General features: G+C 43.6%; 1 protein-coding gene across 1 annotated transcript; it reads left to right on the top strand.

The window, feature by feature from the left end:
- The first annotated feature begins 2,073 nt into the window (after positions 1-2,073).
- Positions 2,074-5,882, top strand: LOC139380286 (T-box brain protein 1-like). Its single transcript, XM_071122856.1, has 6 exons — positions 2,074-2,756; positions 3,052-3,206; positions 3,468-3,589; positions 3,915-4,073; positions 4,236-4,297; positions 4,924-5,882. The coding sequence occupies exons 1-6, from the start codon at positions 2,074-2,076 to the stop codon at positions 5,759-5,761; spliced, it is 2,019 nt and encodes a 672-aa protein (XP_070978957.1). The 3' UTR covers positions 5,762-5,882.
- The last annotated feature ends 17,746 nt before the right edge of the window (positions 5,883-23,628 follow it).

The raw sequence follows: 23,628 nt of genomic DNA, 5'->3' as shown, positions 1-23,628 counted from the left end.
CAGGGAACAGTCGGTTAACTGCCTTGTTCAGGGGAAGAACGACAGGTTTTGTTTACCTTGTAATCTCGGGAATTATGATCCAGCGACCTTTCGGTTACTAGCCCAACGCTCTAACCACTAAACTACCAGCCGCTCCAGCATTCAAATGCCTGCTAACTCATTATAACTTCAGCTTTAAGCACTATGTGATTTCATCCCTCTGTGACGAAGAGAAAGTGGAATTGTTTCAATTCTACAAAATGATGTTGTAGTTTTGCATATTTAGTGCTCTAAATCCAATTGACTATATCCAAGCTAGATGGTGCTGCTTTTTCTGCAATTGCCAGGCTCTCCATTTCAAATCCCTCATATGCCTTATTGTAAACGGAGATGCAAGGGTCACCGCCAGAGGAAGTCGATCCTTTGTCTGGATAGGCCAGAAAATGTGACATGTCGCTCTCTATGCAAATATTTATCATGGTGTGAGATTTCACATACTGTATCTCAGACGAGAGCAGAGAGCGTCATGCGAAGCGGGACAACCAGAGCTTTCACGGAGTGCACGGCAATTGATGTTGCGTCACTCACCGAGTGCTCTGTACACAAAAATGTCAGTCGGAAACGGGCCAGAACGGCTCAAAATCTCCTAAATAGATAACTTAATGTTTAAGATTAATACACAAATGTGAACACTGCACATGATGGTTACTGAGTTGAGTTCTCTAAATCTAGCTGTTGAGGAGGAAATTATGTCAGCCAAACAGCAAACAAATACCAGTGTTGATATGGAGCTTTAACGTTTTTTATTTATTTATCCTCTTCAAAAAATTATTAATCGCCTGAGTTTCCAAAGCGACATTTAAATACAAAATATTGGTCTACATCTCACATTTGGATAACCTATAATGTATTTCAGTCAATAAGTAAGTAGTTGGAGTTTTGCCAGCCTTGCAAAGCAAGACACAGCATCGTCTTGGCTCAGTCTGGACCACAACGTTCAGGTTGGATTTTATCCAATGACGCTGTCACACTGCCCATGCACATCAATGAAGCTCTCATACGGAAAAACAGTCAAAATGATTAGATGAAATCGACCTTTAATGCAGAAATATTTTTAGAGGAATATCAGATTTTCCCTTTTTTCCCTGTGTATTATTAATTAGGCCTATAACTGCTAATCAAACAATGAAACTCAAGAGTCGACTCTTTTAATAATAATTATAACATCATTGAACAAAAATATTTTATACATTTGTTAAAATTCGGAAATTTCAAAATTACTTTCATAACGTTATTTTATTGGTGTTTTTTCCCCCATTCTTGCTGATTTTGATGGTGTTTTTTATTTTATTTGTCATTGCACTCACTCACTCATTGTTATAAGTGCTCTGATTCATAACTTTGGACCAGTATAATGAAATATTTATCTGCCTTGAGACTCATAAACACATTTCAGAGGAACGGCATCATTTCACGCTATCACAAACATTTTAAAGCATGAAGTGCACTGCCTGTCATTGCTTGTCACCTTTGGTATGTTCATAATATATTTTTGTTTCTCCGGTAGACATACTTTGCCACTCTTACCAGATGAATAGGTAAATAACGCATATTTCCCATAATAATGTCGAAATATACAGGGGAAAAACGTAACTATGATTCCGGCCTATTTTTGTTGATATTTATATGAGCATGTGGCAATGCATCATTAAGATAATAAACAATTAACATTGGTGTGATATCTACACAAATATATCACATAAAGTAAAATGTTATCAAATAAGGACTGGCTGATTGTCTCTGAAAGCAAATTGGGTTTATGGGCAAAGCCCTCATGATTATCCTAATTAAGAGCTGTCTAATTAAATTATTGTCTTGAGCTAACCAATAGCAATAGTTGTTTCATTAGCAATGCATGAAGAGTGATGAATAGCAAAACCTTCCTGATTGCAGGATAGTGTCAATTGGCTCACTTGCTCTTACTCAAGGTGACTGAAAACATAGGACGGCGATTTTTTTGCGTGTCTTATATAGAGTTAGGAGTGAACAAAAGCTTCCGATTCCATATAGTTTGCGTTAATAGTGTTGAGAGCTATGCAGCTCGAGAATTGCACTAGTGGGCTCTCCAAGAAATGTCTGAATGTGGGCAGTGGCTACCCAAGCTCCGATGGATCTGAGCTATCCTTGCACGACCATCCTATTATATCTGCTAGTGACAACCTGGAGAGAAGTTCAACTCTGAAAAAAAATTCCAGGGGGATGACGAACCAGTCAGAGGCCGACAATTTCCCCGACTCCAAGGACGCATCAGGGGACGTCCAGAGAGGTAAACTCTCTCCTGATCTCCACGGAGTCTCTGAAATTCGTCATAATTTCGATGGATCTACAGGAGAAAGGTATACCCTTTCGCAATCTAGCCAACCACAGTCAGTCTCAGCAACTCCAAGTACTATGTTCCCCTATCCGAGTCAACATGGACCAGCGCACCCGGCTTTTTCTATCGGGAGTCCGAGTCGTTATTTGGCCCACCATCCAGTCATCACTAATGGAGCGTACAATAGTCTTCTGAGCAACAGCTCTCCGCAAGGCTACCCAACCGCGGGTTACCCATACGCACAACAGTATGGACACACTTATCAAGGAGGGGCGTTCTACCAGTTTTCCTCCGCGCAAGCTGGGCTGCTGCCTGGGAAAGCGCAGGTGTATCTGTGCAACAGGGCCCTGTGGCTGAAGTTTCACAGACATCAAACAGAGATGATAATCACCAAACAAGGACGGTAGGTATTCTCAGCTACATTAATTTTAATCACAAGTTTGGTATAGCTTGTGAAGTATGCGTGCGTCCGATTTGTTTAAAATAAGGAAGGGCATTGCAATTGTAATTCGTTCAATATATTGCCTTTATTATAAATTACAAATTAAAAAAATTAACTGACTATGTTTTTCTTGAATTGTTGCAGTAATACTTTCAAATTGGGTAAATCACCAAATGTTGGACAGGGTCTATTATGCAGGACATTTACATCGATCTTGACCAAACATTATTTACATATTTTTAATTATTACCTGCAGACGAATGTTCCCCTTTTTGAGTTTCAACATTTCTGGTCTGGATCCGACGGCGCACTACAACATATTTGTGGATGTTATTCTTGCTGATCCAAATCACTGGCGATTCCAAGGTGGCAAGTGGGTACCATGTGGCAAAGCGGACACCAATGTCACAGGTAGGCCTACGTTCCTCTACATCTCTGTGAATAATACAGTGATGATAATGATTGATAATTAAGAGTAGTTTATATTATAAAAAGAAGAATCATCTTAAATTGATTCAGCCGTTCCAAGCTAACACGCAACATTGGGCTAATACAATCACAAAATGATATCATCGAATTAATGTAATTGAAAATCAATATTGTGATGTGTATGATATTTTGTAAAAACAACGCATTTCAATGTAGGCTATGTCATTTCTTTGTTTTCCACAGGAAACAGGGTGTACATGCACCCTGACTCTCCAAACACCGGTGCGCACTGGATGCGCCAAGAAATCTCATTTGGGAAGCTGAAATTAACGAACAATAAAGGAGGCTCAAACAACACCGGACAGGTCAGCTAGGACCTTGTTTTATAAACGTAAAATAATATGATCAGAGACTTTGAAAGACCCTGAATTAACTCTTGAGCGGTGTGCATGGAGAGAGTTTGTTGCGCACACCTTATGCAGTTATTACACACTATTTATTAGGTCTTTCTCCAATGATACATCACCATCAAAAGTCCAAATAATAGTTTTCATAAAATGTCATAAAAAACGAAAGCCATACCCTGTCTTCAGTTTGAGTCATTTAGCCTACATCATGGCTTATTGGCTCCAAATGTAGGTCGAAATTGACAGTGGTCATGGAATCTATTCCTTACTTGTCTACTTCCAGATGGTAGTTCTACAATCGCTTCACAAGTACCAGCCCAGGCTCCATGTGGTGGAAGTCAACGAAGACGGAACCGAGGACTCCAGCCAACCTGGAAGAGTACAGACGTTCACCTTCCCAGAAACACAGTTCATCGCAGTCACAGCTTACCAGAATACCGATGTAAGAGAATCTGATTGATGATAATTCCATTCGTTAAGTATTCTAGTATTGTTGCCTATCGAAAGACACAATGCGTTTGTCATATTCGGATTTGCAACGTAATTAGGAATAAACAACTACATGCAACTATTCCTAAATCTTCATACTTGTTTTTGTGTGCAGATTACCCAGCTAAAAATTGACCACAATCCATTTGCTAAAGGATTTCGGGACAACTATGACACGTAAGACTATTTGCCATTTATTATTTGTTCTTGATCCCTTCTCGTTATGAAACAGTTTGATTCGTTTGGTTCCTCTTCTCTCCGAGGCAATACAAATTATAGAGTTTATGTACATGGAGTGTAGCATAGGCTACCTCATATTTTTTTTGCTCGTGTTCAATTGAAATGTAAATACATTTAACTGGCAGGAAAACATTATTTTGTGTCATCGTTGATCAAAATTAAAATGTTATTGAATGTCAATGGGGACACATTTGATCATACCCACTAGGCACACACGTTCAATCAACGTTGTTTCCATGTATTTCATCGAAATTACGTTGAACCAACGTGGACTTGAAGTTTAATTGACGTCTGTACCCAGTGGGTAAGCATTATATTTTGGAGTAGGCCTTTATACAATCCAATATAATTAGCACATTATAAAATGGTGACAATTTTATCACGACATTTTTTTTACATTTATTTGCTTGATGTTCCCTCTCCAAAAACATAGTTTATTCAGCATTTTTATCAAATGAGTCATGAACAAAGTTTGTTCCATTCTTGCACATCACATTGGCAGTGACAACCTTAGCCCATGGTGATTCATAATTTGTTTGTCTGTTTCTTCCTCGTCTTTTCAGTGTCTACACAGGTTGCGACATTGACCGGTTAACACCATCACCGGGTGACTCGCCTCGCTCTCAGATCATGCCTGGTGCGAGATATGCCATGGCTGGTTCTTTCCTACAGGACCAATTTGTCAGCAGTTATGCCAAATCTCGCTTTCACCCTGGCGTAGGGACTGGACCTGGCACCGACCGCAGCGTCCCACTTAGTAACAGCTTGCTATCCCCGCAACAAACCGAAGAGCCCACAGTTGCATCCCCGCAGCGATGGTTTGTCAACCCTGCCAATAACCGACTGGACTTTGCCGCCTCGCCATACGATGCTGCCGCGGCTGCTGATTTTGCCGGTAACGCGGCCACCCTGCTGTCCTATGCAGCAGCTGGAGTAAAGACACTTCCACTGCCCACTACAGGGTGCTCAAACAGACCTCTAGGTTACTATGCCGACCCTTCCGGCTGGGGCACACACACACCACCCCAGTACTGCAGTAAGTCTAGCTCTGTGCTCTCTTGCTGGCCAACAAATTCTGTTGGCAGAACAGGCACGTCCAACTACCTGGTTGATAACGCGGACACCATCCCAACAGAAAGGTCACCCATCGGAGGGTCTAACGAGGCAAAATCAAAAGACTTATCCGAATCCAGCTGGATAGAGACGCCGTCTTCAATCAAGTCGATTGATTCAAGTGATTCTGGTATCTTTGAGCAAGCTAAACGGAGAAGAATTTCACCGTCTGCCACACCGGTTTCGGAAACAGTGTCCCCGTTGAAATCGGAGATCTTGCCTCCAAGAGAGTGTGAGAAAAATTGCGTTAAGGACATTGGTTACTATAGTTTCTATCCACACAGTTAAACAACCACAAAACGGGGGGGAAAAATGTGTTCTATTTAGATTAATCTATCTTTATATGCAACTGATAATATCCAACTAATAGGCCGATCAGTTGTAATGCACACCCTGTCTTGGACCAATATTGACGTATTGACGAACGATTAAAACATTTCGGCTTGTAGCGCATAGGCCTACTGGGAAAATTTAGGCGACGTTTACATTTAACATGATTAGTTTGCTATATAATAGCTGAAGGCCTACATGCCTATTTATTTAATTTAAACTAGTTTTAATCAACAGCTATTGTCTATTGTAATTATGAAAATTATGTACATAATAAGCTATTTAACCATTTTGTGATATTGTGAAATGATTGTAAACTATTTAATTGATTTGTAAGATTCTGAAGAATAGAAATCGTTGTTAGTTGTGTTTTAAAAACGCACATCGTAGGCCTATGATATAGTCAAGTGATCTCATACAATGTGATTTTTTTTTAAACGATGGAGAGAGAGTCTATGATGGCTATTTCGTTGTGTAACAGAGTGAGATCTGAGTACATGTAGCCTAATTATTTATGTTCCCATTGTAGTACTCTTTGTCCATAATGTTCAATCAGTGTCCGTAGAAAACAATCAGATGTTAGACATTTGAGGACACAGCCATTTGATCAAACTCAAAATAAGACAGACATTCCTTATAGGTGTGGTAATAAACGTTATACATGTTAATATAGTGTAATTTTTACTACATTACTAAGAGAAAAAACATGTAATTTTCAAGTCTTTCTCTGACCATCCATCATTTTTTTTTATAGCTTGTGTTTTATGTGGAAGCTTCTGTATCTGCTGTAATGTGCTTCATTGCAATAAACGATATAAAAGCTAATTACCTGGAGCAAGAAGCTATCATCTTTCTAAATCCAAACTAGCCTATGCATGTACCAATGATGAAATAATGCATTTTTGTGGCTCAAGTTCATATTGATTGGCCTACAGGTCACCGGTATAAAACAGCAGGGACCATAGCCTAACGAGGCTCGTACAGAGGGTAGTGGAGGGCCTGGACCACTTTCCCAAAAGGTGCAAAATTATGCGGAAATGCAAGGTAAGCATGCATATCAGAGAGAGGCTATATGTGATCTATGTTTTGTTCATTGTATTTTTAACTGAAATGTATATACAGTGGGGCAAAAAAGTATTTAGTCAGCCACCAATTGTGCAAGTTCTCCCACTTAAAAAGATGAGAGAGGCCTGTAATTTTAATCATAGGTACACTTCAACTATGACAGACAAAATGAGAATAAAAAAAATCCAGAAAATCACATTGTAGGATTTTTAATGAATTTATTTGCAAATTATGGTGAAAAATAAGTATTTGGTCAATAACAAAAGTTTATCTCAATAATTTGTTATATACCCTTTGTTGGCAATGGCAGAGGTCAAACGTTTTCTGTAAGTCTTCACAAGGTTTTCACACACTGTTGCTGGTATTTTGTCCCATTCCTCCATGCAGATCTCCTCTAGAGCAGTGATGTTTTGGGGCTGTTGCTGGGCAACACAGACTTTCAACTCCCTCCAAAGATTTTCTATGGGGTTGAGATCTGGAGACTGGCTAGGCCACTCCAGGACCTTGAAATGCTTCTTACGAAGCCACTCCTTCGTTGACCGGGCGGTGTGTTTGGGATCATTGTCATGCTGAAAGACCCAGCCACGTTTCATCTTCAATGCCCTTGCTGATGGAAGGAGGTTTTCACTCAAAATCTCACGATACATGGCCCCATTCATTCTTTCCTTTACACGGATCAGTCGTCCTGGTCCCTTTGCAGAAAAACAGCCCCAAAGCATGATGTTTCCACCCCCATGCTTCACAGTAGGTATGGTGTTTTTTGGATGCAACTCAGCATTCTTTGTCCTCCAAACACGACGAGTTGAGTTTTTACCAAAAAGTTATATTTTGGTTTCATCTGACCATATGACATTCTCCCAATCTTCTTCTGGATCATCCAAATGCTCTCTAGCAAACTTCAGACGGGCCTGGACATGTACTGGCTTAAGCAGGGGGGCACGTCTGGCACTGCAGGATTTGAGTCCCTGGCGGCGTAGTGTGTTACTGATGGTAGGCTTTGTTACTTTGGTCCCAGCTCTCTGCAGGTCATTCACTAGGTCCCCCCGTGTGGTTCTGGGATTTTTGCTCACCGTTCTTGTGATCATTTTGACCCCACAGGGTGAGATCTTGCATGGAGCCCCAGATCGAGGGACATTATCAGTGGTCTTGTATGTCTTCCATTTCCTAATAATTGCTCCCACAGTTGATTTCTTCAAACCAAGCTGCTTACCTATTGCAGATTCAGTCTTCCCAGCCTGGTACAGGTCTACAATTTTTTTTCTGGTGTCCTTTGACAGCTCTTTGGTCTTGGCCATAGTGGAGTTTGGAGTGTGACTGTTTGAGGTTGTGGACAGGTGTCCTTTATACTGATAACAAGTTCAAACAGGTGCCATTAACACAGGTAACGAGTGGAGGACAGAGGAGCCTCTTAAAGAAGAAGTTACAGGTCTGTGAGAGCCAGAAATCTTGCTTGTTTGTAGGTGACCAAATACTTATTTTCCACCATAATTTGCAAATAAATTCATTAAAAATCCTACAATGTGATTTTCAGATTGTTTTTTCTCATTTTGTCTGTCATAGTTGAAGTGTACTTATGATGAAAATTACAGGCCTCTCTCATCTTTTTAAGTGGGAGAACTTGCACAATTGGTGGCTGACTAAATACTTTTTTGCCCCACTGTAACACATGGAATCATAAAGTAACCAAAAAAGTGTTAAACAAATCAAAATATATTTTATATTTGAGATTCTTCAATGTAGCCACCTTTTGCCTTGATGACAGCTTTGCACACTCTTGGCATTCTATCAACCAGCTTCTTCATGAGGTAGTCACCTGGAATGCATTTCAATGAACAGGTGTGCCTTGTCAAAAGTTAATTTGTGTAATGTCTTTCCTTTTTAATGCGTTTGAGCCTAATCACTTGTGTTGTGACAAGGTAGGGGTGGTATACAGAAGATAATTTTATTTGCTAAAAGACCAAGTCCATATTATGGCAAGAACAGCTCAAATAAGCAAAGAGAAACGACAGTCCATAATTATTTCAAGACACGAAGATCAGTCAATCCGGAAAATGTCAAGAACTTTGAAAGTTTCTTCAAGTGCAGTTGCAAAAACCATTAAGCACAATGATGAAACTGGCTCTCATGAGGACCGCCACAGGAAAGGAAGACCCAGAATTACCTCTGCTGCTGAGGAAAAGTTAATTAGAGTTAACTTTACCTCAGAAATTGCAGCCCAAATAAAAGCTTCACAGAATTCAAGTAACAGACACATCTCATCTCATCATCTCAACTGTTCAGAGGAGTTTGCGGTTAGTGGGACTATCATTTGTTTTTCAACAGGACAATGACCCAACACGCCTTCAGGCTGTGTAAGGGCTATTTGACCAAGAAGGAGAGTGATGGAGTGCTGCATCAGATGACCTGGCCTCCACAATCACCCAACTTCAACCCAATTGAGATTAAATGGAATCAGTTGGACCGCAGAGTGAAGGAAAAGTGCTCAGCATATGTGGGAACTCCTTCAAGACTGTTGGAAAAGCATTCCAGGTGAAGTTGGTTGAGAGAATACCAAGAGTGTGCAAAGCTGTCATCAAGGAAAAGGGTGGCTACTTTGAAGAATCTAAAATCTAAAATCTATTTTGATTTGCTTAACATTTTTGGTTACTACATGTTTCCATATGTGTTATTTCATAGTTTTGATGTCTTCGCTATAATACTACAATGTAGAAAATAGTGCAACTAAAGAAAACCCCTTGAATGAGTAGGTGTGTCCAGACTATATACAGTTGAAGTCGTAAGTTTACATACACTTAGGTTGGAGTTATTAAAACTAGTTTTTCACCTCTCCACAAATTTCTTGTTAACAAACTATAGTTTTGGCAAGTCAGTTAGGACATTCACTTTGTGCATGACACAAGTAATTTTTCCAACAATTGTTTACAGACAGATTATTTCACTTCTAATTAACTGTATCACAATTCCAGTGAGTTAGACGTTTACATAAACTAAGTTGACTGTGCCTTGAAACAGCTTGGAAAAATATAGAAAATTATGTCATGGCTTTAGAAGCTTCTGATAGGCTAATTGACATCATTTGAGTAAATTGGAGGTGTACATGTGGATGTATTTTAAGGCCTACCTTCAAACTCAGTGCCTATTTGCTGACATCATGGGAAAATCCAAAGAAATCAGCCAAGACCTCAGAAAAAAAAAAAGTCTGGTTCATCCTTGGGAGCAATTTACAAACGCCTGAAGGTACCACGTTCATCTGTACAAACAATAGTACGCAAGTATAAACACCATGGGACCATGCAGCCGACATACCGCTCAGGAAGGAGACCTAGAGTCTCCTAGAGATAAACTTACTTTGGTGCGAAAAGTGCAAATCAATCCCAGAACAACAGCAAAGGACCTTGTGAAGATGCTGGAGGAAACAGGTACAAAAGTATCTGTATCCACAGTAAAACAAGTCTTATATCGACATAACCTGAAAGGCCGCTCAGCAAGGAAGAAGCCACTGCTCCAAAACCGTCATAAAAAAGCCAGACTACGGTTTGCAACTGCACATGGGGACAAAAGTTGTACTTTTAGGAGAAATGTCCTGTGGTCTGATGAAACAAAAATAGAACTGTTTGGCCATAATGACCATTGTTATGTTTGGAGGAAAAAGGGGGAGGCTTGCAAGCCAAAGAACACCACCCCAACCGTGAAGCACGGGGGTGGTAGCATCATGTTGTGGGGGTGCTTTGCTGCAGGAGGGACTGGTGCACTTAACATAATAGATGGCATCATGAGGATGGAAAAGTATGTGTATATATTGAAGCAACATCTCAAGACATCAGTTAAAGCTTGGTTGCAAATGAGTCTTCCAAATAGACAATGACTCCAAGCATACTTCCAAAGCTGTGGTAAAATGGCTTAAGGACAACAAAGTTAAGGTATTGGAGTGGCCATCCCAAACCCCTGACCTCAATCCATTAGAAAATTTGTGGGCAGAACTGAAAAAGCATGTGCAAGCAAGAAGGCCTACAAACCTGACTCAGTTACACCAGCTCTGTCAGGAGGAATGGGCCAAAATTCACCCAACTTATTGTGGGAAGCTTGTGGAAGGCTACCCGAAACGTTTGACCCAAGTTAAACAATTTAAAGGCAATGCTACCAAATACTAATTGAGTGTATGTAAACTTCTGAACCACTGGGAATGTGATGAAAGAAATAAAAGCTGAAATAAATAATTGTCTCTACCATTATTCTGACATTTCACATTCTTAAAATAAGGTGGGGGATTTTTACTAGGCTTAAATGTGAGGAATTGTGAAAAACTGAGTTTAAATATATTTGGCTAAGGTGTATGTACACTTCCGACTTCAACTTTATATATACAGTGCATTCGGAAAGCATTCAGACCCCTTGACTTTTTACACATTTTGTAATGTTACAGCCTTATTTAAAAATAGATGAAATATTTTTCCCCTCATCAATCTACACACAATACCCCACAATGACAAAGCAAAAACAAGTGTCTATAGATTTTTGCAAATTTATTTTTAAAAAAACAACTACTGAAATACCACATTTCCATAAATATTCAGACTCTTTACTCAGTACTTTGTTGAAGCCCCTTTGGCAGCAATTACAGTCTCGAGTCTTCTTGGGTATGATGCTAAAAGCTTGACACATCTGTTTTTGAGGAGTTTCTCCCATTCTTCTCTGCAGATCCTCTCAAGCTTTGTCAGGTTGGATGGGGAGCGTTGTTGCACAGCTATTTTTAGGTCTCTCCAGAGATGTTCGATCCGGGCTCTGAATGGGCCAATCAAGAACATTCAGAGACTTGTCCTGAAGCCACTCCTGCGTTGGCTTGGTTGTGTGTTTAGGGTCATTGTCCTGTTGGAAGGTGACCCTTCACCCCAGTCTGAGGTCATGAATGCTCTGGAGCAGGTTTTCATCAAGGATCTTCTTTACTTTTCTCTGTTCATATTTACCTAGATCCTGACTAGTCTTTCAATCTCTGCCTCTGAAAAACATTCTCACAGCATGATGCTGCCACCACCATGCTTCACAGTGGGTTGGTGCCAGGTTTCCTCCAGACGTGGCTCTTGGCATTCAGGACAAATAATGCAATCTTGGTTTCATCAGACCAGAGAATCTTGTTTGTAATGGTCTGAGAGTCCTTTAGGTGCATTTTGGCAAACGCCAACCGGGCTGTCGTGTGCCTTTTACTGAGGAGTGGCTTCTGTCTGGCCACTCAACCATAAAGGCCTGTTTGGTGGAGTGCTGCAGAGATGGTTGTCCTTCTGGAAGGTTCTCCCATCTCCATAGCAGAACTCTTGAGCTCTGTCAGAGTGACCATCAGATACTTGGTCACCTCCTTGAATCTTACTACACCGGCTCTGACGCTAGTCGGCTGTGACAGGGCTTGAAAGGTATTACGGACTACAAAGGGAAACTCAGCTGCGAGCTTCCCAGTGACGCAAGCCTACCAGACGAGCTAAATGCCTTTTATGCTCGCTTTGAGGCAAGAAACACTGTAGCATACATGAGAGCGCCAGCTGTTCCGGAAGACTGTGTGATCACATTCTCCGTAGTCGATGTGGCAAGACCTTTAAACAGGTCAACATTCACAAAGCCACGGGGCCAGATTACCAGGACTTGTACTCAAAGCATGCGCGGACCAAGTGGCAAATGTCTTCACAGACATTTTCAACTTCTCCCTGGCAGAGTCTGTAATATATGCTTCAAACAGACCACCATAGTCCCTGTGCCCAAGGAAGCGAGGGTAACCTGCCTAAATGATTACCGCCCGTAGCACTCACGTCGGTAGCCACATGAAGTGCTTAGAAATGCTTTGAAAGGTCATGGCTCACATCAACACCATCATGCCAGAAATCCTAGACTCACTCCAATTTGCATACCACCCCAACAGATACACAGATGACGCAATCTCAATCGCACTCCACACTGCCCTTCCCACCTGGACAAAAGGAACACCTACAGTGGGGAGAACAATACTCCTCCATACAGATCTTCTCCAGAACCTTCAGGTTTCGGGGCTGTCGCTGGGCAATACGGACTTTCAGCTCCCTCCAAATATTTTCTATTGGGTTCAGGTCTGGAGACTGGCTAGGCCACTCCAGGACCTTGAGATGCTTCTTATGGAGCTACTCCTTAGTTGCCCTGGCTGTGTGTTTCGGGTCATTGTCATGCTGGAAGACCCAGCCACGACCCATCTTCAATGCTCTTACTGAGGGAAGGAGGTTGTTGGCCAAGATCTCGCGATACATGGCCCCATCCATCCTCCCCTCAATACGGTGCAGTCGTCCTGTCCCCTTTGCAGAAAAGCATCCCCAAAGAAAGATGTTTCCACCTCCATGCTTCACGGTTGGGATGGTGTTCTTGGGGTTGTACTCATCCTGCCAGAATCTGGCAATCTCTCTACAGCTCCAAAATACATGCATATAGGTTCCACTTTCAGAGGTACATCTTTTACAGTTAGGAGACATATCTGTTTTCATTCTATGGAGTCTCAAAGGAGCATAATAACATTTGTACAAAAATGTGTAATTAGATTCTTTCATTTTTACATTAGTAGAGGTGCAGTATACCCTGTTGCAAACCTCCGCCCATAACTCATCACTGATAGTCAGATAGTCCTTTCTCAGAAAGGAGTCTATAGATGTAAGATATTTTGCCTTTAATGGATTGTGCTGTGACAAGAAGGGTTTCAACTTCATTCAACTGAGTTCTAAACCTCCTCTTGGAGGTAAATGAGGAAATTACATGTCTAATTTTAAGATATTTAAAAAAAATGGGATCATGTCACATCGAACTCAGTGCAGAGCTCTTGAAAGGATTTCAGTGTAGTGGTTTTCTGATGAAATAGGTCTGAAAAGGTCCTGATTCCTAGAGTATGCCAAAGATTAAAGTTGGCATCCCTCAGGGCTTTTGGCAAGTCTGGGTTGCCTACTATAGGCGAGTGAGAACATATTTGGGAGGAAATGCCCAGGTATTTCTTACAGTCCCTCCACGCTAGTAGGGTGCTATAAATCACAAAGGTTTTGGCTATGTTGCCCACTTCACTAAAGTTATTAATGAATATAATTGAGCTTAAGGGCAATGAACCACAGGATTGGGCTTCTATCTGAATCCACGTTGACTCTTGTCTGTTTTTGATCCATGTTAGCATGTTGCGGATTTGGGCAGACCAGTAGTACAATTGAAGGGAGGGAAGGGCAAGACCACCCTTAGATTCAGGTTTCGATAGAGTGGAAAACTTGATCCTAGGTTTTTTATTGCCCCATATAAATTTGGTGATGCTTTGGTTAGTTGTTTTGAAAAAGGAAACTGGGAGATAGCATGGGAGCATCTGAAATAAGTAGTTCAGTCTAGGGAGGACGTTCATACGGATGACATGAATTCTTCCTACTAAGCTAATTGGTAGGGAGATCCAGGTTTGGAGATCGTTCTTGATTCGATCCAGGAGTGGAAGATAATTTCCCTTGAAAAGGCTATTCAGATCTGGTGTTATGAAGATCCCGAGGTATTGAAACCCCTGTGTTTTCCATTGGAAAGGACATAGTGTCTTCATAGAGCTGGTGAGTGTAATATTGAGAGGGCAGACAGTGGATTTGTTAAAATTGATCTTATAACCTGAAAACTTGCCATACTGAGCAATTGTGTCTAAAATGAGAGGGATGGATCGCTCAGGGTTGGATATGTAGAGCAAGACATCATCCTCATAAAGCGAAATCTTGTGCTGCAGGCCGCCTGCAGAAACACCCATAATACTTGGATTGCTCCTTATCAGCTCTGCCAGAGGCTCCGCCCCCAACAAGTAGAGCAGGGGGGACAGCGAGCACCCTTGTCTTGTGCCCCGTTACAGAGGGAATCTGTCAGAGTTCAGTCCATTAGTAGTCACCATGGCATTTGGATGAGTGTATAGTGATTTGATCCATTTAATACAATTTGGGCCCATATTGAACTTTTCTAAGACTGAAAACAGAAAGCTCCACTCCATCCTGTCAAACGCCTTCTCAGCATCCAGTGAAGCCAGCAGGACAGGGGTGTGGAACACCTTCTCAGCATCCAGTGAAGCCAGCAGGACAGGGGTGTGGCACACCTTCTCAGCATCCAGTGAAGCCAGCAGGACAGGGGTGTGGAACACCTTCTCAGCATCCAGTGAAGCCAGCAGGACAGGGGTGTGGAACGCCTTCTCAGAACCCAGTGAAGCCAGCAGGACAGGGGTGTGGAACACCTTCTCAGCATCCAGTGAAGCCAGCAGGACAGGGGTGTGGAACGCCTTCTCAGCATCCAGTGAAGCCAGCAGGACAGGGGTGTGGAACACCTTCTCAGCATCCAGTGAAGCCAGCAGGACAGGGGTGTGGAACGCCTTCTCAGAACCCAGTGAAGCCAGCAGGACAGGGGTGTGGAACACCTTCTCACCATCCAGTGAAGCCAGCAGGACAGGGGTGTGGAACGCCTTCTCAGCATCCAGTGAAGCCAGCAGGACAGGGGTGTGGAACGCCTTCTCAGCATCCAGTGAAGCCAGCAGGACAGGGGTGTGGAACACCTTCTCAGCATCCAGTGAAGCCAGCAGGACAGGGGTGTGGAACGCCTTCTCAGCATCCAGTGAAGCCAGCAGGACAGGGGTGTGGAACACCTTCTCAGCATCAAGTGAAGCCAGCAGGACAGGGGTGTGGAACGCCTTCTCAGCATCCAGTGAAGCCAGCAGGACAGGGGTGTGGAACGCCTTCTCAGCATCCAGTGAAGCCAACAGGACAGGGGTGTGGAACACCTTCTCAGCATTCAGTGAAGCCAGCAGGACAGGGGTGTGGAACGCCTTCTCAGCATCCAGTGAAGCCAGCAGGACAGGGGTGTGGAACGCCTTCTCAGCATCCAGTGAAGCCAGCAGGACAGGGGTGTGGAACGCCTTCTCAGCATCCAGTGAAGCCAGCAGGACAGGGGTGTGGAACGCCTTCTCAGCATCCAGTGAAGCCAGCAGGACAGGGGTGTGGAACACCTTCTCAGCATCCAGTGAAGCCAGCAGGACAGGGGTGTGGAACGCCTTCTCAGAACCCAGTGAAGCCAGCAGGACAGGGGTGTGGAACACCTTCTCAGCATCCAGTGAAGCCAGCAGGACAGGGGTGTGGAACACCTTCTCAGCATCCAGTGAAGCCAGCAGGACAGGGGTGTGGAACACCTTCTCAGCATCCAGTGAAGCCAGCAGGACAGGGGTGTGGAACGCCTTCTCAGCATCCAGTGAAGCCAGCAGGACAGGGGTGTGGAACACCTTCTCAGAACCCAGTGAAGCCAGCAGGACAGGGGTGTGGAACACCTTCTCAGCATCCAGTGAAGCCAGCAGGACAGGGGTGTGGAACACCTTCTCAGCATCCAGTGAAGCCAGCAGGACAGGGGTGTGGAACGCCTTCTCAGCATCCAGTGAAGCCAGCAGGACAGGGGTGTGGAACGCCTTCTCAGCATCCAGTGAAGCCAGCAGGACAGGGGTGTGGAACACCTTCTCAGCATCCAGTGAAGCCAGCAGGACAGGGGTGTGGAACACCTTCTCAGCATCCAGTGAAGCCAGCAGGACAGGGATGTGGAACTTGTAATAGCGCGATGTCTGCTTTTTCTTTTTTTAGAGCACATAGTATCTTTTTCCGTTTTATTGCATGGCCTGGACCATGGCAGTTCCATGTCAATAGATTTAAGGTGCTAGGCATCGTCATCGAACAGTAATCGAGCTTTAGTGCAAGTCATCGCTGGGTAAAAGTGGATAGTAGTTACAGCTGCACATAAAAGGAAAATAAATGGTGTACATGAAATAATAATCTCTGAACACCCCAGCCAAGTTCCCAAACAACTCGACATATCCCGTTGGATCTATTACCCCCCCGCTCAGTCTCAATTCTGTGTTCCGAATAAAACAAAAACCGGGAACAGTTAGCAACGCACAACGTCTCCCTCTCCCCACCAAAGAAATGCCTCATCCTCTCCACCCCGCATTGAGTAAATGACACAGTAGCCCCCGTCCAGACCACACTAAAAGAGGGAGAAAAATAAAATCAATAGCCCACCCTACATATACCTCCCCCAAGGAACATAGGGAACCCCAAGTAATAATAGCAACAAAAAAACAGGGAAATAAAAGTAGGCTGAAACATTAGTAGGCCTAGGTTAGGCTATAGAGCCTATCCCTCTCAGCCAAAGGAAAATAAATATAAATTGGACAGCTATAATGACATTTAGCAGGTGGGTCTTTGGATATCGGCTATATGTAGTCTTACCTCCTTCAGTAATAGCATTAATAGCATTTAGTCATTGGTCCGTTTCTCATTGACCAGGATTGTCTTTCAAAAAACGTTTTGCTTCTTCGGGAGTTTTGAAGCGTCGCAAGGCTCCTTGGTGAAGAATCCTGAGCTCGTTTGGGTATTTGAATCCCCTGAAGATGCCTCGGTCAATTGAGTATTTCTTCACTTCGTCAAACTCTCGGCGCTTTTGGCGTATTCCAGCTGACAGGTCCTGGTGTAAAGTGAGTTTGGCGTTTCCCACTGTGATGGTGTTGTTTTTCGCCGCCTGTAGGACTCGTTCCTTGTCGGTGAATCTCAGGAAACGTATGGTGATTGGGAGCGGTGGTTGTCTGGCTGCTGGTTGGGGCCTCAGTGCTCGGTGAGCTCTCTCGAGTTCTATGGGCCTGTCGGTGGACAGGTGGAGCCACTCGGGAAGTTTGTCTTGCAGGTAGGGGATCAGTGGCATGTTTCCCTCTTCTTTTTCGCCCAGATTGAATAGAACACAATTATTCCTTCGCCCCCTGTTTTCCAGGTCCTCTGTTTTCTCTTCCAGATGCTCTATTTTCTTTTTAGCATATGCTATTGTTTCCATGGCATCTGTCAATAAGTTTTCCATGGATAGGATTCGCCCCTCTGCCTCGTCCAGGTACCCAGCGTTTATGGTTATCTTCTTGTTGATGTCAGGCAAAGCGTTTTCCAGGATTGTCACCTTTCCCCCTATCGCACTGAGCTGAGAGTTAATGGCATCTAATTTAGTGTTTAGTTCTGTACGTCGGGATCTCAACTCAGAAAGGATGTCTTTGACAGAGTGCGAGGTTGGCATTCGTTGTGCCTCGGGGGGGAGCGGGTCCTCTTGTTCCTGGCTAATGGCGCTAGCTTTTTCTGAAGCTAGCTTCTTCTTGGAGGCTTTTTCCGTCGCTAATGCCCGAGCCCGGGTAAAAATGTCACCTGTTGTGTCGCCTTTTGTAGCCGCCATTTACTAAAGCTAAAGGAGTTTGAACTTGGGGTGGAGGTAAGATTAGGAATTGGAAACTACTTGTGCGGAGCTCTTAGTTCATGCGGCCATCTCATTCAAGGGTCACGTGATCCCCCACAGGAGGGCTTCTTAAAGAAAAACTAACAGGTCTGTGAGAGCTGGAATTCTTACTGGTTGGTAGGTTATCAAATACTTATGTCATGCAATAAAATGCAAATTAATTACTTAAAAATCGTACAATGGGATGTTCTGGATTTTTGTTTTAGATTCCGTCTCTTACAGTTGAAGTGTACCTATGATAAAAATTACAGACCTCTACATGCTTTGTAAGTAGGAAAACCTGCAAAATCGGCAGTGTATCAAATACTTGTTCTCTCCAATGTATGTGAGAATGCTGTTCATTGACTACAGCTCAGCATTCAACACCATAGTTGCCCACAAAGCTCATCACTAAGCTAAGGAGCCTGGGACTAAACACCTCCCTCTGCAACTGCCGCACCCAGGGGGTAAGGGTAGGCGACAACACATTTGCGATTCTGACCCTCAACACGGGGTCCCATCAGGGGTGCATGCTTAGTCCCCTCCTGAAGTCCCTATTCTCCCACGACTGCGTGGCCAAACACCCCAGCCATCCTACAAACTAAGCTTGATGCCCTCAATCTCACACAAATTATCAATGAACCTACCAGGTACAACCCCAAATCAGTAAACACGGGCACCCTCATAGATGTCATCCTAACTAATTTGCCCTCCAAATACACCTCTGCTGTTTTCAATCAAGATCTCAGCGATCACTGCATCATTGCCTGCATCCGTAATGGGTCTGCGACCAAACGACCACCTCTCATCACTGTCAAACGCTCCCTGAAACACTTCTGCGAGCAGGCCTTTCTAATCGACCTGGCCGGGGTATCCTGGAATGACATTGAACTCATCCCGTCAGTAGATGATGCCTGGCTATTCTTTAAAAGTGCCTTGCTCAACATCTTAAATAAGCATGCCCTTCTCAAAAAATGTAGAACTAGGAATAGATATAGTCCTTGGTTCACGCCAGACCTGTCTGCCCTTGACCAGCACAAAAACATCCTGTGGCGTTCTGCATTAGCATCAAATAGCCCCCGTGATATGCAACTTTTCAAGGAAGTTAGGAACAAATATACACAGGCAGTTAGAAAAGCTGAGGCAAGATTTTTCAAATAGAAATTTGCATCCTGTAGTACTAACTCAAAAAAGTTCTGGGACACTGTAAAGTCCATGGAGAATAAGAGCACCTCCTCCCAGCTTCCCACTGCTCTGAGGCTAGGAAACATTGTCACCACTGATAAATTAACTATAATTGAGAATTTCAAGAAGCATTTCTCTACGGCTGGCCATGCTTTCCACATGGCTACCCCCACCCCGATCAATAGCGATGCACCCTTTACAGCAACCAGCCAAAGCCCCCACCTTTTCTCCTTTATCCAAATCCAGATAGCCAATGTTCTGAAAGAGCTGCAAAATCTGGACCCCTACAAATCAGCCGGGCTAGACAATCTGGACCCTCTCTTTCTAAAATTATCTGCAGAAATTGTTGCAACCCCTAGTACTAGCCTGTTCAACCTCTCTTTCGTATCGTCTGAGATTCCCAAAGATCGGAAAGCTGCCGCGGTCATCCCCCTCTTCAAAGGGGGTGACACTCTAGACCCAAACTGCTACAGACCTATATCTATCCTACCCTGTCTTTCTAAGGTCTTCGAAATCAAGTTAACAAACAGATTACTGACCATTTAGAATCCCACCATACCTTCTCCGCTATGCAATCTGGTTTCAGAGCGGGTCATGGGTGCACCTCAGCCACGCTCAAGGTTCTAAACGACATCATAACCGCCATCGATAAGAGACATTACTGTGCAGCCGTATTCATCGACATGGCCAAGGCTTTCGACTCTGTCAATCACAACATTCTTATTGGCAGACTCTACAGCCTTGGTTTCTCAAATGATTGCCTCGCCTGGTTTACCAACTACTTCTCTGATAAGAGTTCAGTGTGTCAAATCGGAGGGCCTGTTGTCTGGACCTCTGACAGTCTCTATCGGTGTGCCACAGGGTTCAATTCTCAGGCCGACTCTCTTTTCTGTATACATCAATGATGTTGCTCTTGCTGCTGGTGATTCTCTGATCCACCTCTACGCAGACGACACCATTCTGTATACTTCTGGCCCCTCCTTGGACACTGTGTTAACTAACCTCTAGACGAGCTTCAATGCCATTACAACTCTCCTTCCGTAGCCTCCAACTGCTCTTAAACGCAAGTAAAACTAAATGCATGCTTTTCAATCGATCACTGCCCGCACCTGCTCGCCCGTCCAGCATCACTACTCTGGACGGCTCTGACTTAGAATACGTGGACAACTACAAATACCTGGGTGTCTGATTAGACTGTAAACTCTCCTTCCAGACTCACATTAAGCATCTCCAATCCAAAATTAAATCTAGAATCGGCTTCCTATATCGCAACAAAGCATCCTTCACTCATGCTGCCAAACATACCCTCGTAAAACTGACCATCCTACCGATCCTCGACTTCGGTGATGTCATCTATAAAATAGCCTCCAACACTCTACTCAACAAACTGGATGCAGTCTATCACAGTGCCATCCGTTTTGTCACCAAAGCCCCATACACTACCCACCATTGTGACCTGTACGCTCTCGTTGGTTGGCCCTCGCTTCATACTCGTCGCCAAACCCACAGGTTATCTACAAGTCTCTGCTAGGTAAGCCCCGCCTTATCTCAGCTCACTGGTCACCATAGCAGCACCCACTCGTAGCACACGCTCCAGCAGGTATATCTCACTGGTCACCCCCAAAGCAAATTCCTCCGTTGGTCGTCTTTCCTTCCAGTTCTCTGCTGCCCATGACTGGAACAAATTGCAAAAATCTCTGAAGCTGGAGACTCACATCTCCCTCACTAGCTTTAAGCACCAGCTGTCAGAGCAGTTTACAGATCACTGCACCTGTACTTAGCCTATCTGTAAACAGCCCATCTATCTACCTACCTCATCCCCATACTGGTATTTATTTATTTATTTTGCTCCTTTGCACCCCAGTATCTCTACCTGCACATTCATCTTCTGCCAATCTACCATTCCAGTGTTTAATTGCTATATTGTAATTACTTCGCCACCATGGCCTATTTATTTCCTTAACTTACCACATTTGCACTCACTCTATACAGACTTTTTGTTTTATTTTGTTCTACTGTATTATTGACTGTATGTTTTGTTAATTCTATGTGTAACTCTGTGTTGTTGTATGTGTCGAATTGCTACGCTTTATCTTGGCCAGGTCGCAGTTGCAAATGAGAACTTGTTCTCAACTAGCCTACCTGGTTAAATAAAGGTGAAATAAAATAAATAAATAAAAATGTAAAAGCACGACTCCAACACCATCATTAAGTTTGCAGACGACTCAACAGGGGGCAGATCATCGACAATGATGAAGCAGCCTATAAGGAGGAGGTCAGAGAGCTGGCAGTGTGGTGCCAGGACAACAACCTCTCCCTCAATGTGAGCAAGACAAAGGAGCTGATCGGGGATTATAGGAAAAGGAGGGCCGAACAGGACCCCCTTAACATTGACAGGACTGAAGTGGAGCCGGTTGAGAGTTAAGTTCCTTGGTGTCCACATCACCAACAAACTATCATGGTCCAAACACACACAGTTGTGAAGAGGACACGACAACACCTTTTCCCCCTTAGGAGACTGAAACCCTCATGGCATGGGTCCCCAGATCCTCAAAAAGTTCTACAGCTGCACCATTGAGAGCTTCCTAACCAGTTGTATTTCCGCCTGGTATGGCAACTGCTCAGCATCTGACTGTTAGGCACTACTACAGAGGGTAGTGCATACGGCCCAGTACATCTCGGGGGCCAAGGTTCCTGACATCCAGGACCCATATACTGGCGGTGTCAGAACATTTTCAAAGACTCCAGTCATAGACTGTTCTCTCTGCTACCGCACGACAAGTGGTACAGGAGCGCCAAGTCTAGGACCAAAATGCTCCTTAACAGCTTCTACCCCCAAGCCATAAGACTGCTAAACTAATCAAGCCACCCAGACTATTTACATTTACTTTTGTTTTTACACTGCTGCTGCTAGCTGTTTATTATCTATGCATAGTCACTTTACAAATGACCTTGATTAACCTGTGCCCCCTCACATTGACTCGGTACCGGTACCCCCTGTATACAGCCTTATTATAGTTATGTACATTTCTTGTGTTAACTTGTGAGTAATCAGATTTTTTTTACTTCAGTTTATTTAGTAAATATGTTATTAACTCTATTTCTTGAACTTAAGGGCTTGTAAGTAAGCATATCACGGTAAGAAGTTAAGGTCTACACCTGTTGAGGACGTCGCATGTGAAAAATAACATTTGATTTGACCAAGGCCCTTCTCAAATCAAATCAAATTGTATTGGTCACATACACATGGTTAGCAGATGTTAATGCGAGTGTAGCGAAATGCTTGTGCTTCTAGTTCCAACCGTGTATTAATATCTAACAAGTAATCTAACAATTTCACAACAACTACCTTATACACACACAAGTGTAAAGGAATGAATAAGAATATGTACATATAAAAATATAGATGAGCGATGGCCGAACGGCATAGGCAAGATGCAGTATATGGTATAGAGTACAGTATATACATATGAGATGAGTAATGTAGGGTATGTAGACATTATATAAAATGGCATTGTTTAAAGTGACTAGTGATACATTTATTACATCCAATTTTTTATTATTAAAGTGGCTAGAGATTTGAGTCAGTATGTTGGCGGCAGCCACTCAATGTTAGTGATGGCTGTTTAACTGTCTGATGGCCTTGAGATAGAAGCTGCTTTTCAGTCTCTCGTTCCCAGGTTTGATGCACCTGTACTGTCCTCGCATTCTGGATGGTAGTGGGGTGAACAGGCAGGTGAACAGGCCTTACGGTTGTGGGCGGGGCAGTTGCCGTACCAGGCGGTGATACAGCCTGACAGGATGCTCTCGTTTGTGCATCTGTAAAAGTTTGTGATTGTTTTCGGTGACGAGACACATTTCTTCAGCCTCCTGAGGTTGAAGAGGCGCTGTTGCGCCTTCTTCAACACGCTGTCTGTGTGGGTGGACCATTTAATTTTGTCCGTGATGTGTACGCCGAGGAACTTAACACTTTCCACCTTCTCCACTACTGTCCCATCGATGTGGATAGGGGAGTGCTCCCTCTGCTGTTTCCTGAAGTCCACGATCATCTCCTTTGTTTGGTTGACATTGAGTGAGGTTATTTTCCTGACACTACACTCCGAGGGCCCTCACCTCCTCCCTGTAGGCCATCTCGTCGTTGTTGGTAATCAAGCCTACCACTGTAGTAGTCGTCTGCAAACTTGATGACTGAGTTGGAGGCATGCATGGCCACACAGTCATGGGTGAACAGAGAGTACAGGAGAGGGCTAAGAATGCACCCTTGTGGGGCTCCAGTGTTGAGGATCATCGGGGTG

The sequence above is a fragment of the Oncorhynchus clarkii genome, chromosome 22 (genome assembly GCF_045791955.1).
Source record: "Oncorhynchus clarkii lewisi isolate Uvic-CL-2024 chromosome 22, UVic_Ocla_1.0, whole genome shotgun sequence".
Classification (NCBI taxonomy): Eukaryota; Metazoa; Chordata; class Actinopteri; order Salmoniformes; family Salmonidae; genus Oncorhynchus; species Oncorhynchus clarkii.
Note: the sequence above shows the minus strand (reverse complement) of the source record. Positions and strands in the feature narration are given on the sequence as shown.

Coding starts and splice junctions, on each gene's coding strand:
- LOC139380286 (XM_071122856.1), top strand. CDS start 2,074: ATGCAGCTCGAGAATTGCACTAGTGGGCTCTCCAAGAAATGTCTGAAT. Junction 3,207..3,467: donor AGCGGACACCAATGTCACAG/GTAGGCCTACGT, acceptor TGTTTTCCACAG/GAAACAGGGTGTACATGCAC. Junction 4,074..4,235: donor CAGCTTACCAGAATACCGAT/GTAAGAGAATCT, acceptor TTTTGTGTGCAG/ATTACCCAGCTAAAAATTGA.